Source organism: Thermobia domestica, chromosome 9 (genome assembly GCF_964235325.1).
Source record: "Thermobia domestica chromosome 9, izTheDome1.hap1.1, whole genome shotgun sequence".
NCBI classification, from domain to species: domain Eukaryota; kingdom Metazoa; phylum Arthropoda; class Insecta; order Zygentoma; family Lepismatidae; genus Thermobia; species Thermobia domestica.
In genome coordinates, this window is record NC_137462.1 from 37,564,856 (window position 1) to 37,580,488 (window position 15,633).

The 15,633-nt window shown below is 35.3% G+C and overlaps 1 protein-coding gene across 1 annotated transcript in view; it reads right to left on the minus strand.

Moving 5' to 3' along the window:
* The window catches only part of ine (solute carrier family 6 member inebriated), a 252,301-nt gene extending 237,449 nt beyond the window's left edge, over positions 1 to 14,852 (minus strand). The window contains exon 1 of the mRNA XM_081770916.1: positions 13,770 to 14,852. Coding sequence (XP_081627042.1) covers positions 13,770 to 14,596 — 827 coding nt within the window. The 5' untranslated portion in view covers positions 14,597 to 14,852. The remainder of the gene's footprint in view (positions 1 to 13,769) is intronic.
* Positions 14,853 to 15,633: the final 781 nt, after the last annotated feature.

The window sequence follows — 15,633 nt, forward strand, 5'->3', positions numbered from 1 at the left end:
TGGCATTTGTTGCCTAACCTCGTCATGGATTGATTTTTTGCTTGTTCACGATTCTTGTACTTCAACATGTTGATCTAATGTTTGTATTATATAAGAAAGCTAGGAAATGAAAAAAACAGACGAACTGTTAATAATTTTCTTAATGTTAATTAAAACATATTGATTTAATCTTCGTATTTTTTTAAATAAAAGTTAATAATTACATACTTATGAATGTTAAAATTTGTTTTCTTTCGTATTACGTTTGCCAAACTTTTCTCTTCCTGAAGTCCAATAAAGAACTATTTCCGCGCACTCGAGTTGAGGGAAGTGGCCCCACGTAGCGGCCTTCGGTGCGAGCGGTCCCGGGTTCGATTCCCGGTGGGGGCACTCGGTCGAAAAAGTGTAACACGCCTTTTCAGGCCAGCCACCCTTAGTGAGGGTTTCCTGGGTTTTGCTCATTCACATTAGGCAAATGCCGGGGTGGTACCTAATTTATAAGCCCCAGGCCGCTTTCTTCCTTCCCTTTCCACGGATAGTGTGTACCCTCAAACATGATAGGCTAAATGGCCTTAGATGCCCAGAAATCTAAAAATCCTAATCGAGTTGAGGGAAAGATATTAATACAGGGTGTCTAAGACATTGAGTTTAGGTACTGCAGTATGCCGTATTTCTGGTATCACTTTTTTTTTTAAATTAACATTCCAATACTAGCAGCGTTCACCCCGCTTCGCTGCGGTCACCCCGGAACGCAATAAACTTTGTTACTTAGATAATTTTTACTTTTTCGCTTTCAAGTGATATGATAAAAACCATAGAAGATTGCAGTACATCTTAACATTATATCGCCTGTCATTTATGTTAACCCGCCCCGCTTCGCTGCGGTCATCCCGGTGCTGGCATATTGTAAAAGTGTCTGTAAAAATAAGCAAATCAATTAAAAAATTTTAAACAGAAGATTCAAGCTATTTTCCGCTGTATATCGCCTGCCATTTATGTTAACCCGCCGAGTGACACGGTCATGCGGGTTGCATATAAATACGTTTATTTTTACCTATGATGAACTAATAACAAAGGATTTGTACGTTATGGACACTTGAATGGTCAATTATCTCAAGACACTGGTAATTAAAAATTAAAGTGATATGATAAAAACCATCTAGGGTCCAAATCCTAATAACCCCCCAAAAATGAAAGAAATTGGTTCAGCCGTATTAGCGTGATGAGCGGACAAAGGATTTTGTACGTTCTCTTTTATATATATAGATAGCAGCGTTCACCCCGCTTCGCTGCGGTCACCCCGGAACGCAATAAACTTTGTTACTTAGATAATTTTTACTTTTTCGCTTTCAAGTGATATGATAAAAACCATAGAAGATTGCAGTACATCTTAACATTATATCGCCTGTCATTTATGTTAACCCGCCCCGCTTCGCTGCGGTCATCCCGGTGCTGGCATATTGTAAAAGTGTCTGTAAAAATAAGCAAATCAATTAAAAAATTTTAAACAGAAGATTCAAGCTATTTTCCGCTGTATATCGCCTGTCATTTATGTTAACCCGCCGAGTGACACGGTCATGCGGGTTGCATATAAATACGTTTATTTTTACCTATGATGAACTAATAACAAAGGATTTGTACGTTATGGACACTTGAATGGTCAATTATCTCAAGACACTGGTAATTAAAAATTAAAGTGATATGATAAAAACCATCTAGGGTCCAAATCCTAATAACCCCCCAAAAATGAAAGAAATTGGTTCAGCCGTATTAGCGTGATGAGCGGACAAAGGATTTTGTACGTTCTCTTTTATATATATAGATAGCAGCGTTCACCCCGCTTCGCTGCGGTCACCCCGGAACGCAATAAACTTTGTTACTTAGATAATTTTTACTTTTTCGCTTTCAAGTGATATGATAAAAACCATAGAAGATTGCAGTACATCTTAACATTATATCGCCTGTCATTTATGTTAACCCGCCCCGCTTCGCTGCGGTCATCCCGGTGCTGGCATATTGTAAAAGTGTCTGTAAAAATAAGCAAATCAATTAAAAAATTTTAAACAGAAGATTCAAGCTATTTTCCGCTGTATATCGCCTGTCATTTATGTTAACCCGCCGAGTGACACGGTCATGCGGGTTGCATATAAATACGTTTATTTTTACCTATGATGAACTAATAACAAAGGATTTGTACGTTATGGACACTTGAATGGTCAATTATCTCAAGACACTGGTAATTAAAAATTAAAGTGATATGATAAAAACCATCTAGGGTCCAAATCCTAATAACCCCCCAAAAATGAAAGAAATTGGTTCAGCCGTATTAGCGTGATGAGCGGACAAAGGATTTTGTACGTTCTCTTTTATATATATAGATAGATAAAAATCAAAACTATCAAAACAATTTTCGTCCCATTGTAAACATTTAATCTGCATTAAAAAAAAGTGGCGAAAGGAAAAAAAGGACGATTTCAAAGTGTAAAATAATAGTTAAGTGTACATATATTGATCATCTAGCTACTAGAAATGTGTCTGACATTCACACTTATTGCATAACTACAGTAGAAGGCCTGCTTTAAGTTTTTAATGGAATAGGCTCACTGTGTATGTAATGCAGTCAGTCATATCTAGTCTCGTCTACTTACCTTTGGCCTGAAAAGTTATCAAATAAAAAGCACACTTTGGTTGAAACTTAAATGTACAAAATTTAATTGTTAATTCATTTTTTTAGAATTTTGAAATTCCAGTCTTTCTAGTATGCAAAACAAAATCTAGTATAATTCAAGGACTTCCACTACAGTAGACACCTTGTGATATCTTGACTCGAACGTAGTATTCAGCGCCTAACATAATGACTTTTTAATTTAACTCGCGCCCAAACGTCCAGTGCTCAAACGGCGGGGTCCAAACGTCCGCGCCCAAATGTCACGTACCGTCCATCCCAGGCCCGAACCTCATCTATGCTGAAAATTTTTGATCAAGATCAGTCTGGTGGTTCAAGAGTTGTTAAGTTACAAATATAGTCACTTTAATTTTTATATATGTAGATAATTTGTCGCACTAAAAACAAGTATTTGTTTACATACGAAATTTTGTACATAAAGTTTATATTGAAGTCTGTATTTGAATATTAAATAATAGTAATTATATGTCAGTGCATGAGCATTAGTGAAATTTGCCTACTGCTCTTTCTTTTAAGAAGTAATTTTGTTAAAATTAAAGAGCACCTTAAGAACTCAGTTTCATTCAAGAGCCCTATTTGTTGCAACAGAAACGCTTCATGATGGTAGATGTGTATACAATTGTAAAAGTTCTGTAATTAATGTACATTCAGGAGTAAAACGACTAAAAGGCACATAAAGGAGTTAAATGCAGACTATTAATTTTCAAGAATAATTACAACAATTTTACTTTCGAATGTTTCTTTTTTAAAAATATTCACAATATTGAAATTTCTCATTTTACATTTTTCACGCGTTCAAAAAAAAAAAAAAAAAAAACGTTTCCATTACTAGTAAAACTAACCTAATACAAAGATTTTGGTTATTTTCCCAATTTTTCTAATTTTTCCGGAAAGAAACCGGAAAAAAACTGTTTTTTACAAGCCGGTTCAAAATTTCCGGAAATTTTACAACACTATTCATAACACAATTTAATTAAGCGATAAAACTAACTATAGGAAAGTGGAATTTCCATCAGCCCATTTCCCGTGATAAGCAACAATGATAAATAAGACACGTAAAATACATAGTGGTGTGTCAATGTAAATACTACAAGAACAGAAAGATTATCAAAATAGCAAAATAGGGCTACTATACCATGATTTTTATTCATAATTGAGATACGTTTTGATTGGAAAAGTTATTCAACTTTCGCTAAAATCTGAATGCACAATTGGCCAAAATTATAGCTATTTTTACTTACAGGTTAAACACATGAGAAAACGTCTATGTATTTAGCTGTAAAATGGATGAATTGGCAACGCTGCGTGACAGTGAACCATCGCTAGCCAATGACACCTCTGTGTAAAAGAAGAATACAAATACACTAGGAATGCAATGGATATACCCGATTGCAATGAAATGAGCTGAGCGAGCTTAAACTACGTAATCAGGAAGCGTTTTTCGGTGATTATTCCTCGATGGTACATCGGATTTTTTATTTCGGCCTATGTTCTCACTCAGCACGACACACTCTATCAGCGTGCTAAGTTTGGTTGAGATCGGCCAAACGGTCTAGGAGGAAGCGTTTTTCGGTGATTATTCCTCGATGGTACATCGGATTCTTGATTTCGACCTATGTTGTCACTCAGCACGACATATTCTATCAGCGTGCTAAGTTTGGTTGAGATCGCCCAAACGGTCTAGGAGGAGTTCGCGGACAACCAAACGGCTAACCCGAGTATAAGAGCTTCGCTTCGCTCAGCTCAATAATTTTATTTACTGCCATTTAGAAGGAAGAACGAACAGATTCAAAATGTGTATGTCCAGAGTCATGTTCATACATCTTTCCCACATTGTCGTAGCCTAATAAGAAACGAAATCTTAAAATGTTTTGGTATAATTCATCTGTTAATCTGTATACTGTAAAGGCAAAGTAAAGCACATGAAAATCATTAAAAATAGCAGGTATCTGCTCAAAATAAATTACGTTTGGTAGTACGAAGAATCGATCATCACATTTTCAAGCAGCACTCTATATGGAATTTTCCTACAACTATTTTAATCATTCTTTTTTTTTTTTTTTTTGACTCTTCAATAAAATGTTTTCTTTCTCTTTCCACCTAACTAAACCAGGCTCTATAAAGGAACGGTTGTTATCAACAATCTGATAAGCTATAAACTATACAATCAATGATATACCAGAACAATTAACAACTTCGTGGCAGCAGTTATATACAATGTATTATAGCCTTACACAAGGCCAGGCATGGAAAGTATTCAGTAATGCCAATAAAGAATAAATTTCTCTCTAGAAGCGATTTTGAAGAAGCCTTCCTGTTAATACAGTGTAACTTAATAATCATGTTTTAATGTTCATTACAATAAAACACCTAATTGCAAACTAATTTTCAAAGTTAACTAATATTACTTTAATATACAATCAAAATTAGAATTACTTATCATTACGCAGTCTAACTTACGCTTATCAATAATATCACTTCACCCATTTCAGAGTTACTTCAGTTAAACATTACATACATACATACACACACATATATCTACATCTATCTATCTATCTATGCTGATTAAGATTTTTCCAATACCTTTTGACAACCATTTATCTTGGATAATTCATTTCCAAGATATTCGCAATGCTACCTAATTTCGTTGCACCTTGTACAGTATTAGGATGCTGTGTAGTCTCTACCTGTCACTTGTGGTACCCAGCAAAGAAATTACTTTTGCCTACTTTGTATGGTTTTCTTTTTCCTAAGAGAGTTATATCTATCTATCTACTATCTCTCTCTCTCTCTCTCTCTCTCTCTCTCTCTCTATATATATATATATATATATATATATATATATATATATATATATATATATATATACAGGCGCGGATCCTAGGGGGCTATAAGCCCTCCTTTGACGCTCAAGTATACACTGGATAAAATGGTTATATATATAACCGGTTGTTAAAAAAATAGAATAATACCATTGATTGTATATGACTTAATTCTAGTATCATTGGAATAAATAATTATCAAATAATCACATAGTAATAATATTAGAATTAAGTCAAACTTATTATATTGATCATATAACAGATTGTTAATACTAATCATAAAATCACGGAAACTTACTTGTTTATCTTTCATAAATAAATATTTCACTTATAACTGCAACACGACATGATTTAATTGAAAAAATGGGAACGAGAAAGCTTATTGTCATGGTCCGTACCATTTTCTTTTTTAAATTTCTAATAATGCACGGTGTATGTTGGAATGAGACCTTCAATATAGGCCTTGGCATTCCCTTTCTCATGCCTTCGTTTGAAATATGCGTTTATCAAGACATATAATACCAAATACGTACAGATCCCGAGCTTCAGGAAAAGCAGCGAACGCTACATGTGAAACAGACTCAAGAAAAAGCACCATATCCTCTAAACCTAGTAATTGGTGATGTCCCACTGTCTTTTATCATATTACTGCATGGGAAAAGTATTATGGAGGTCGCATGAGACTCAAACGTAACCTTGTGATTACATTTTTATTTTCGGGAGCGACGAACTCTGTAGAATTACTTCCTGAATGCCATTGGTTGCGAAACGCATCCAGCTAAAAATCAGTCACGCACACTGAAAAGTACTGGTACATCTACTTAAACCAGAAATAATAAATGTTAGTCTTCCCTTACTTAGGAAAATTAAACTCATTTTTAAAATACACTCAATGTCATGATTTACACTACACGGACTCTCAAAGACATTATTTTTTTTTTTTTTTTTTAATCAGCAGGCTGAAATATTTCATTATTATATATTCTATATTTTAGAAGACACTAATTAATAGGAAGGTTTAACCAAAAATTCTCAAAGTTAACGAGAAAGAAAGCGACAAAAATATTGAATTATAAAATAAATTGATCACAACATATACGGTATCTCCTCAGGCCCGTATCCACGATGTTCTAGGGGGCTGGGCCATCCTAAACTTTTATTGGCCCTCATAAAATTTTCAGGCTTGCAAATGAACTATAATATGGTTCGGCCCCCTCTTACATTTTCGGGCTGGGTACCGGGTCTGTTATCTCCTACAGTTGAAAGAACACATCTAGAAGGAACACAAACTTCTCAGCAATAACAGTGGTGCCACCCCCCTTCATGTCCATGACGCACCCCCTCAATTGTCTATCCGTAGGTGTTCTTCCATGAAAAAAAATCTTTTCGATTGATTTTTACACCCCCTCAAAGATATTTATATAGATTTTACCCCCCCCCCAAATATTTCAATGACGCAGTTTGCGTCATAGCCCCCCTTTGTGGACACCCCTGGCAATAACCAGCACTATAAAAACTAAATCTATTTATACTTATGTCTTTTGTCAGCAACGATATTGGAGCAGCGGTAACTCAGTGGTAGCACGCTTTCTTTTGGCGCGTTGGGTCCCTGGTTCGACCCCAGCTCCTGCTAAAGTGGGCTTTGTGGTGGAGGGGGGTTCTTGGAGTTCTGGAAACATTGTGTGCGTGGGGTAGGGATGTGCGATACTTCGATATATCGATCGATCGATCGATATTTTGTGAATATCGAAATTTCGATATTTTGTAAATATCGAAATCGATATATCGATACTTCGATATTTTCGATATTTCGATACTTCGATATTTATCGATATTTCGATACTTCGATATTTTTCGATATTTCGATACTTCGATATTTTTCGATACTTCGATATTTCGATATTCTTTGATATTCTATATTTCGATATACTTCGATATTTCGATACTTCGATACCATTCGATATTTTGATAATGGAGGTGGTCCCCATAATTACTAGAAAACATGTTTTAATTACAAAAAATAAATATAAAAATGTTGCGTGCAGTTTGCCCGTAAATAGATGGCTGAGCGCCGCAGATCAATAACTGATATCAAGGCATATTTTGAGTTCTATACTGAAATGGCTGTAACATATTCTTTGTGCCAAACATGATCAAAGCCCAAACAATATAGTCAACATGATGCCAGAATCGAGAAAATGTGGCGATCCATAAGGGCGCATATAATCTGCAAGCCTTATCCTTAGTTTTCTCGAAACTTCCTTGGTGTTAGTCAGTCATCTGTGGCGCTGAGCCGTTCAAACACGACATTGTGTAACAGGAAAAGAGCTGAATAATGAATACCTGCTGTGTTTATAAACTCTGGTATAATTGGATAGAATAGATATATTTATACAATATTCCAGATATATTTATACAATTTCTACATACTACTCCTCTTATGTTGTCGGAAACGCAAAAATTACGTGAACCAGGGGTGCCCACAGAGGGGGCTATGACGCAAACTGCGTCATTGAAATATTTGGAGGGGATAAAAATCTATATGAATATGTTTGAAGGGGTGTAAAAATTAATCAAAAAGTAGATTTTTTCATGGAAGAACACCTACGGATAGACAATTGGGGGGTGCGTCATGGACATAAGGGGGGGGGGCACCACTGCGTGAACTACAACTAAACTTGCACACAAACTTTTATAGTATACATACTACGAATCTTTGTTTCTTACAATTGAGTATAACTGGTGAACAGGAAACTTATTGAAGTGAATATACAAGAGAAAATGAGATTTTCGTAAAAATAATTCTCACCATCGTGATAGTAATAAGAATTTAAGTAAATGCTCAAAACTTGCACTAAGTAGGAATTAAGATAAACTTTCTCTTCCTTACACAAATCTCATTAAAAAAGAAAAAAAACAATAATGTTATACCACCGGACTGGATAAGCGAAGTCTTACTTAAATGTTACAGTGCTATCTTTAAAAATTAGCTACACAGTACTCTTCTGAAATCTAACATGTTTTTGTAAACCTGACAATATTTCAATTCTTTTTTAAGAGTAGGTAATAAAACCTTACCAATTTTTATTTTGTAAAGCATCATACAATTATCATATTTGTCATATTCAAAATATGTTATGACGTGTTCACAACTTCAAAAAACAAATATTTTAATATTTATAAAAATGATAGCTACAATTTACTATATACCAAATAATTCAATCAGTTCTGCTTAAAGAAATTAGTGATGTAATATAGACAAATAGACTTGCATGTCAGTATACCATTAATAATGTGAGGTGGAAAATTTTCCGCTATATTTTTCCGGAAAATTTTCCGTTCTAAAAAATATCAGCAATCAAGTAACAATTCATCAGTAATCATAAAATTGGTTGAATTCATGTACAGGAATGTAAAAAAGTGGAAGTTCGTTTAAAGAATCTGAAAATTTTCATAGCTCAGATAATTTTCAGTACTATGTAGGAACAAGTGAAACAATTTTTCATGAATCGAAATATTTTCTGTCTTATATGGAAAAATTGAAGAACTTTTTTTGAGTCGCAAAATTTTCGTCATTTTGAAGCAAAGAGTAAAACAACATTTTATGAATCGGAAAGTTTTATTGCTCTGCAGAAATAAGTGAAAGGAATTTTCATAGATCGGAAAATTTTCATGACGATGTAGAAACAAGTGGAAAAACTTTTCATAAGCCGGACAATTTTGGATATTATGTATAGTGATGTTAAGTGGAAAATTTTCCACTATATTTAACTGTACATTCAGCTACGAAATTGAATTTCTGTAGAGGAAAGTTAGTCAGCAACAAATCATAATTTTCCAATTAGATTTCGGGAACCGGAAAAGTTTCCAATATTTCAAGTTGGGAAGTAAAATTTTACACAGTGTTTCTCTCTCTCTTTTCATCTGCGAGCTCCTTCGTTGCTAAGCGGTTAGCATACGCGCCTTTGGCATGGAACACCTGGCTTCGATTCCCAGCAGGAGCTCATGTAGTTCGGTTCACGTTAATCAGTTGGTCCCGTCTTATATGGTCTCGCTGCTGAAAGGGACGTTAACTCAAAATCAACTCAATTCAACTCCTCTTTCTCTCTCTCTCTCTCTCTGTGTGTGTGTGTATGTGTGTATGCCAAGTGCAGAGAACATGACTTCGTAGAGTACAAATATCCCATTCTATTATTTAAAATTTCAATTTATTAAAAGTCATGAATGTTTTCCGATTCATAAAAACATACTCCACTTATTCATATATCGTTGTTTAGCCATAAAATTTATTGGTAATAAATATTGTCTTAAAAAGTTTCATGAAGTGAAAATCTAATGATTTTTCATTTCAAGAATGTTTCAAAAACTTGAATGCGTTCTTCCCTCAGAATCAACCTTTGATCTTACAATATTAGATTTCGTCAGTTTAATACGCATAAGACTGTTTTCTCATAGCTTTACTAGTTTTATAGATTTACATTCTGCAACATTTATAAATAAGTAGATATAATAGAGAGAGAGAGAGATTGAGAGAGAAGCACTACGTAAATTTTTACTTCCCAACTTGAAATATTAGAAATTTTTTTGGTTCCCGAAATCTAATTGGAAAATTATAATTTGTTGCTGTCTAATTTTCCTCTACAGGAATCGTATATCTCAATGTGCAGTTAAATATAGTGGAAAATTTCCCACCTAACATCACTATACATAATAGCCAAAACTGTCCGGATTATGAAAAGTGTTTTCACTTGTTTCTACATCGTGATGAAAACTTTTCCGATTCATGAAAATTCCTTACATTTGTTTCTACAGAGCAATAAAACTTTCCGATTCACAAAAAGTTGTTTTACTTTTTGCTTCAAAATGACGAAAATTTTCCGACTCATAAAAAATTCTTCAATTTTTGCATACAAGACTCAAAATATTTCGATTTATGAAACATTATTTCACTTGTTCCTACATAGTACTGAAAATTGTGTGAGCCATGAAAATTTTCAGATTCTTTAAACGATCTTTCACTTTTTAACATTTTTATACATGATTTCAATAAATTTTATGAATACTGAGGAACTGTTACTTGATCACTGATATTTGTTAAGAACGGAACATTTTCCGGAAAAATATAGAAGAAAATTTTCCACCTCACATCACGGCTAAACAACGATAAAGGAATACGTGGAGTATGTTTTTATGAATCGGAAAATTTTCCGGAAAAATATAGAAGAAAATTTTTCACCTCACATCTGACGGTTTGCCTTATCTGACGGTTAAGAGATATCGAGACATTTTATTAGAACTGGCCCTGAAAGTGGCTGGAAAGCTTAGAAGCAAGCACTGTCATGCCCTACTTTCTAATATCCATAGCATTTTTTTCTTCGATATTTTTCGATACTTCGATATTTCGATACTTCGATATTTTCGATACGTCGATATTTCGATACTTCGATATTTTTCGATATTTCGACACTTCGATACTTCGATATTTCGATATTTTTCGATATTTCGACACTTCGATATTTCGATATTTTTCGATACTTCGATATTATCGACCGATATATTATCAAACCTTCGATATTTCGATATTCGATATATCGATTGACTTTCGATATTTGGTCGATATCGAAGTTCGATATTCAAAACCGGATATCGCACAGCCCTAGCGTGGGGGGTTCTTAGAATTCTCCCGTTCCTATCTCATTATTACAGCCTCCCTTAGCCTCAGGGTATAACCATGGAAAGTTAAATTAAAAATACTTTTACCATTATTAAAAACTAAAATAAAATAATTTCCTGTTATTAGAAGTCGGAAAACGTAATTCTTAAAATTTCAACGCTACGACAATAATTGGAGTTTTTGGTCTTTCTTTCTTTTTTTTTTAACTTTAGGTCCTTTGCGTGAACCGAAAACAAAATGTAATTTAAAAAAAGGAGAAAACGAAGAAGTACAACCAGGCCATATACAAGGTGTTTCAAAACAACACCGACTACTTTTGGGAGGTGATTCCTGACACCAAGATAAGACGAAAAATATAGACCAACCTGGGTTCAAAAATGCTTCCTTTCGGAGTTATAGGCTGCCGAAAACATGAAATTTACAGGTCCATACGTCCAAAACTATGGGATCTACCGTAGTCGGATCAAGACTTTACTTAAGAACTAGTATGTGCTCTATCTAAATATCCAAGTATCACAATCATGTGGTACTTCCGTAACAATTTCTATAGAGGTATTTGGTGAGTACTTCAAATTATATGCCGGCGGGAGTTCATGTGGTTCGGATTCCACGTTAATCAGTACGTTCACGTCTCATATAGTCTCGCTGCTGAAAAGGGACGTTAAAATCAACTCAAATTATATGCCCGCAGCCAAACTCCCTGTATAAAAATTGTTGCGTGAGTAGGATAGGATTCTGAAACATGTATTTTTGGATAGGACACATATTAGTTCCTAAGTGAAGTCTTCACCCGCCTACGGTAGGTAGGTCACATAGCCCTAGTTTTGGACCTGTAGACCTTTAAAGTTTATTTTTTCATGTTTTCGGCAGTCTATAATTCCGAAAGGATGCATTGTGCACCCAGGTTGGTCTATACTTTTTGCCTTACCTTGGTGTCAGGAATCATCTCCCAAACGCTGTCAATGTTATTTTGAAATACCTGTACTTCCTTCAGCATAGCTTACTATTCAATATTTAATTACGAGCTCCCTCCTGGCTATGTGGACAGCGTACCGCTTTTGGCGTGGAGACCCGGGTTCGACTTCCGGCGGAAGCTCATATAATTCGGATTCCACGTTAAGCTGTAGGTTCACGTATTATATATCCTTGCTGCTGAAAGGTATGCTCATTCGTGGAGAATTGCTGCCCATTTCGGCCTTCCGGGTGGAAATTTTTACGAGTTCGAGATTCGTATACATTTTAATCAACAACTCTACTGAAAACAAATTTATTCCCTTCCCTTACACGGGCTAAGCAAATATATGTTTCAAATGGTATTTTAAAAATCAACTGGCTACCGCATTGTTCCTTTATAATATTAGCTGATATAGGCCTATTGTCTTGATTTCTGAGCGTCCTTCCGACAGCATGTTCTAAGCTCACATACTTAGCCCACTAAGACAGTAGAATCATAAAGTCTTAGTATGGTAAAACGCTGGACAGTCTCTTTCCTATACTAATCACAAAGATATATTGAGCACTGAAAACTAGGGATGGCCACATTTTTTCGAAAAATGAATTTTTCGAAAAACGAAATTTTTTTCGAAAAAGCAAAAAACGAAATTTCCGAAAATCGAAAAACAGATGTTTCAAAAAAGGCCATCCCTACTGAAAACTAAGGAACTTGCGCAGAGGTAGCGTACAGATCGACTGGATCAGTGATTGACAACTCAATTGGATTAGAGATACAACAAATGGTTTCAGTATACAGATAGTGATTTGCACACGTCAAAAAGATAAATTGCCACATTAAATGATAAACTTCGCTTAATCAGTTTGGGAGATAAGGACGTCGCGATCACAGTGGTTATAAGAGTGCAGAAAACTCGCGACTTAAATTTTGGTTATCCATCTACTTGGTTTATTTTTTCGGAGTTTTCTCCTATTTAGTCAATCCTAGCGACCAATTCAACATTCCGTTTATACAGTATTTATTGTTTTCTCTTTTTGTTTTGAAAGCACATACCTGATGTAATTTCCCTCTTTCAAGAAGTACTCACTGTTTCAAATCTATGACTTGGAAATGTTAGAATCAAATCGTATTCTCACGGTAAACACATTGACAATATCTACCTATCAATAAAAACGATGTGTTTCGGGATGGCCGGGGAAATTCCTCCCCCCTTTTGAAACAATATCTCCGATCTCGCTCAATGTATGCTACAATATTTTTCGCATTACTACTCTCTTTTCTCTCACACATACATGCATATATATATATATACACATACACATCTTTCCCGGAGGAAAAAAATTCTTCCGAAATCTCTCTAGAAGCAGTCACGAATTTCCTAAGCTTCCAAATGAAGAAATTCAGATTACAGGCGTTAAAATTACTAAAACTTTGACTTTGTTTACGTAGCGCACGAGGATTTTTTTTTTTTTAATGATTAATTATGAAAACATACTGTATATACAACGATATTCGTGGCTTTGACGTGAGTGTCGACACCAAAATAATGTTCGTCATGCTACTAAGGAAAAAAAAAAAAAAATCTAAGCTAGACTAAAGCCCGTACGTAGCCTTTCATAATAACTACGTTAAAAGAAAGAAAAAAAATGTACTTACACATTAGGATTGACGAAGTTCATAAGCTCGGAAGCGGTTGTAGGCACGCGTCTCAGATACAACTTCCGCCCATCTGTTGATCCCATTCCGATGGATGCTATGGATTGCACGGTCAGCTGAGCTGAAGGGTCAGAAAAAGCGAAAGCGTTCCATGTCGGCGACAAGAGAGGGTCTCCTACGCCTCCTTGACCATCATCTGTCCCCATAAATGAATTCGCTGATCTTAACGACCTAATGCTTGTAACTGTCAACTGATTTGCCGGGTGTGTGTATAAACCAGTATTTGCGAATGCTTCGCTGGGTAACAGAAAATAAGTGCCTCCACTAGTTGGTATTGTGGTGGTTTGTGTTGTAAATTGAACATTATTTTGTTGTTGTTGTGTATTGTTTGATGCCGATGAAGAGTTTACAGGATTCGATGTACTAGTATTAGTATTATGTTCTTGTTGTTGCTGTTCAGTCTCATCACTCGCTGATTCAACAACGAATTTTGGAACTGTTCCGTTTTGCGCTCGCTTCAACAAGTGGTTGTTATAGCTATTGTTCGCTACAACGGCGTTTCCGTTCCTTGCCTTTCCATTTGCAAGACCTCCCCCAACAGGAGACACCACTATCTGCATATTTGCTGGTGTAAGCAGCACCCTTTCTTCACCATTGTTCAAGTTATTGGGGTCCCTTTCATTATCGTCGTCTGCTTCTGTCACCGTTATGGCTAAAGGAGGTGATCTACTGTTCTTAGCAAACTGACTTCCTTCCCCGCGGCCACTTTTTCTTACTCTTTCACGAAATTTCGATTCATTTTCTCTGTCAGAAACATCCATCTTCATATATATTTTTTTGTGTTACATGAAAAGGAACCAACACAACACCAATATTTACCAAAATAATGTGTGATAACTTCACAACACGTTGCTACACTGAAAACAACACCGCGAAATAAATAAACAGAAAACAACACCGAAACACACTTTTGCAAATCGCACAACTATACAAACACGACTGCCAGATACACCCTTGCTCACTGCACACTGCTCAGCTTAACCTTTCGTCAGCCACTGTCGACTACAGTAAACCCAATCACAAGTCACTATACAAGCAACGAAAGATAAAGAGGTGTAACGAAATGTGCTGCCACCATGCGGCTTCGTTATTAACTCTCTCTCTCTCTCTTATGGGCTTTGTTCTTCACTGCTTTCAAATGCTAAACAGTATTCATTGGATTGTTAGAAAGAACTATACTTCCTTATAATTACGTAACTTGACATCCGTTAATATCACTCAAAGCTAGAATTAGAAGCCATTGTGTCCGCTTACACGGATAAATAAATATAATGTTGTTTACCAGTTACGGGATAGTGCCTTGTTAACAGATCTTTACATAAATACGTAGTCAAAGCCCATTCTTCACCATTGTTTGTTTTCGTCCACGTCAGTTGCGCACTCAAGGGGAATCCTTGATTCCTTCTACGATAGAGCATGGATTAAAAAGAAATGCATTAAAATATGAATATAAGAATGTAGCTACATTTCTGGAGACTGAACAACTTTAAAACCTTCCGTGCTGAAATTAAAACATTTAAGCAGACATGAAAAAGAGAAAAATTATTACCAATACCCAGTGGCGTACTTAGGATTTTGTTTCGGGGAAGCTATGTACACTCATGTCCAAAATTATTGTCGCATGTCTATAAATATGTTGTGTAGGAATATAATTTGATAAAGAATTCGCCGGGTATTTCTTATAATGTTAGTATGTGTATAATCGGCAAAGATATATATGTGGCAAATTTCATGTCAAAAGAGAAGTAAATAAGAACAATAAAACGAAAATAAAATTTTCTCATCCATTTAGCAACATTTTGTT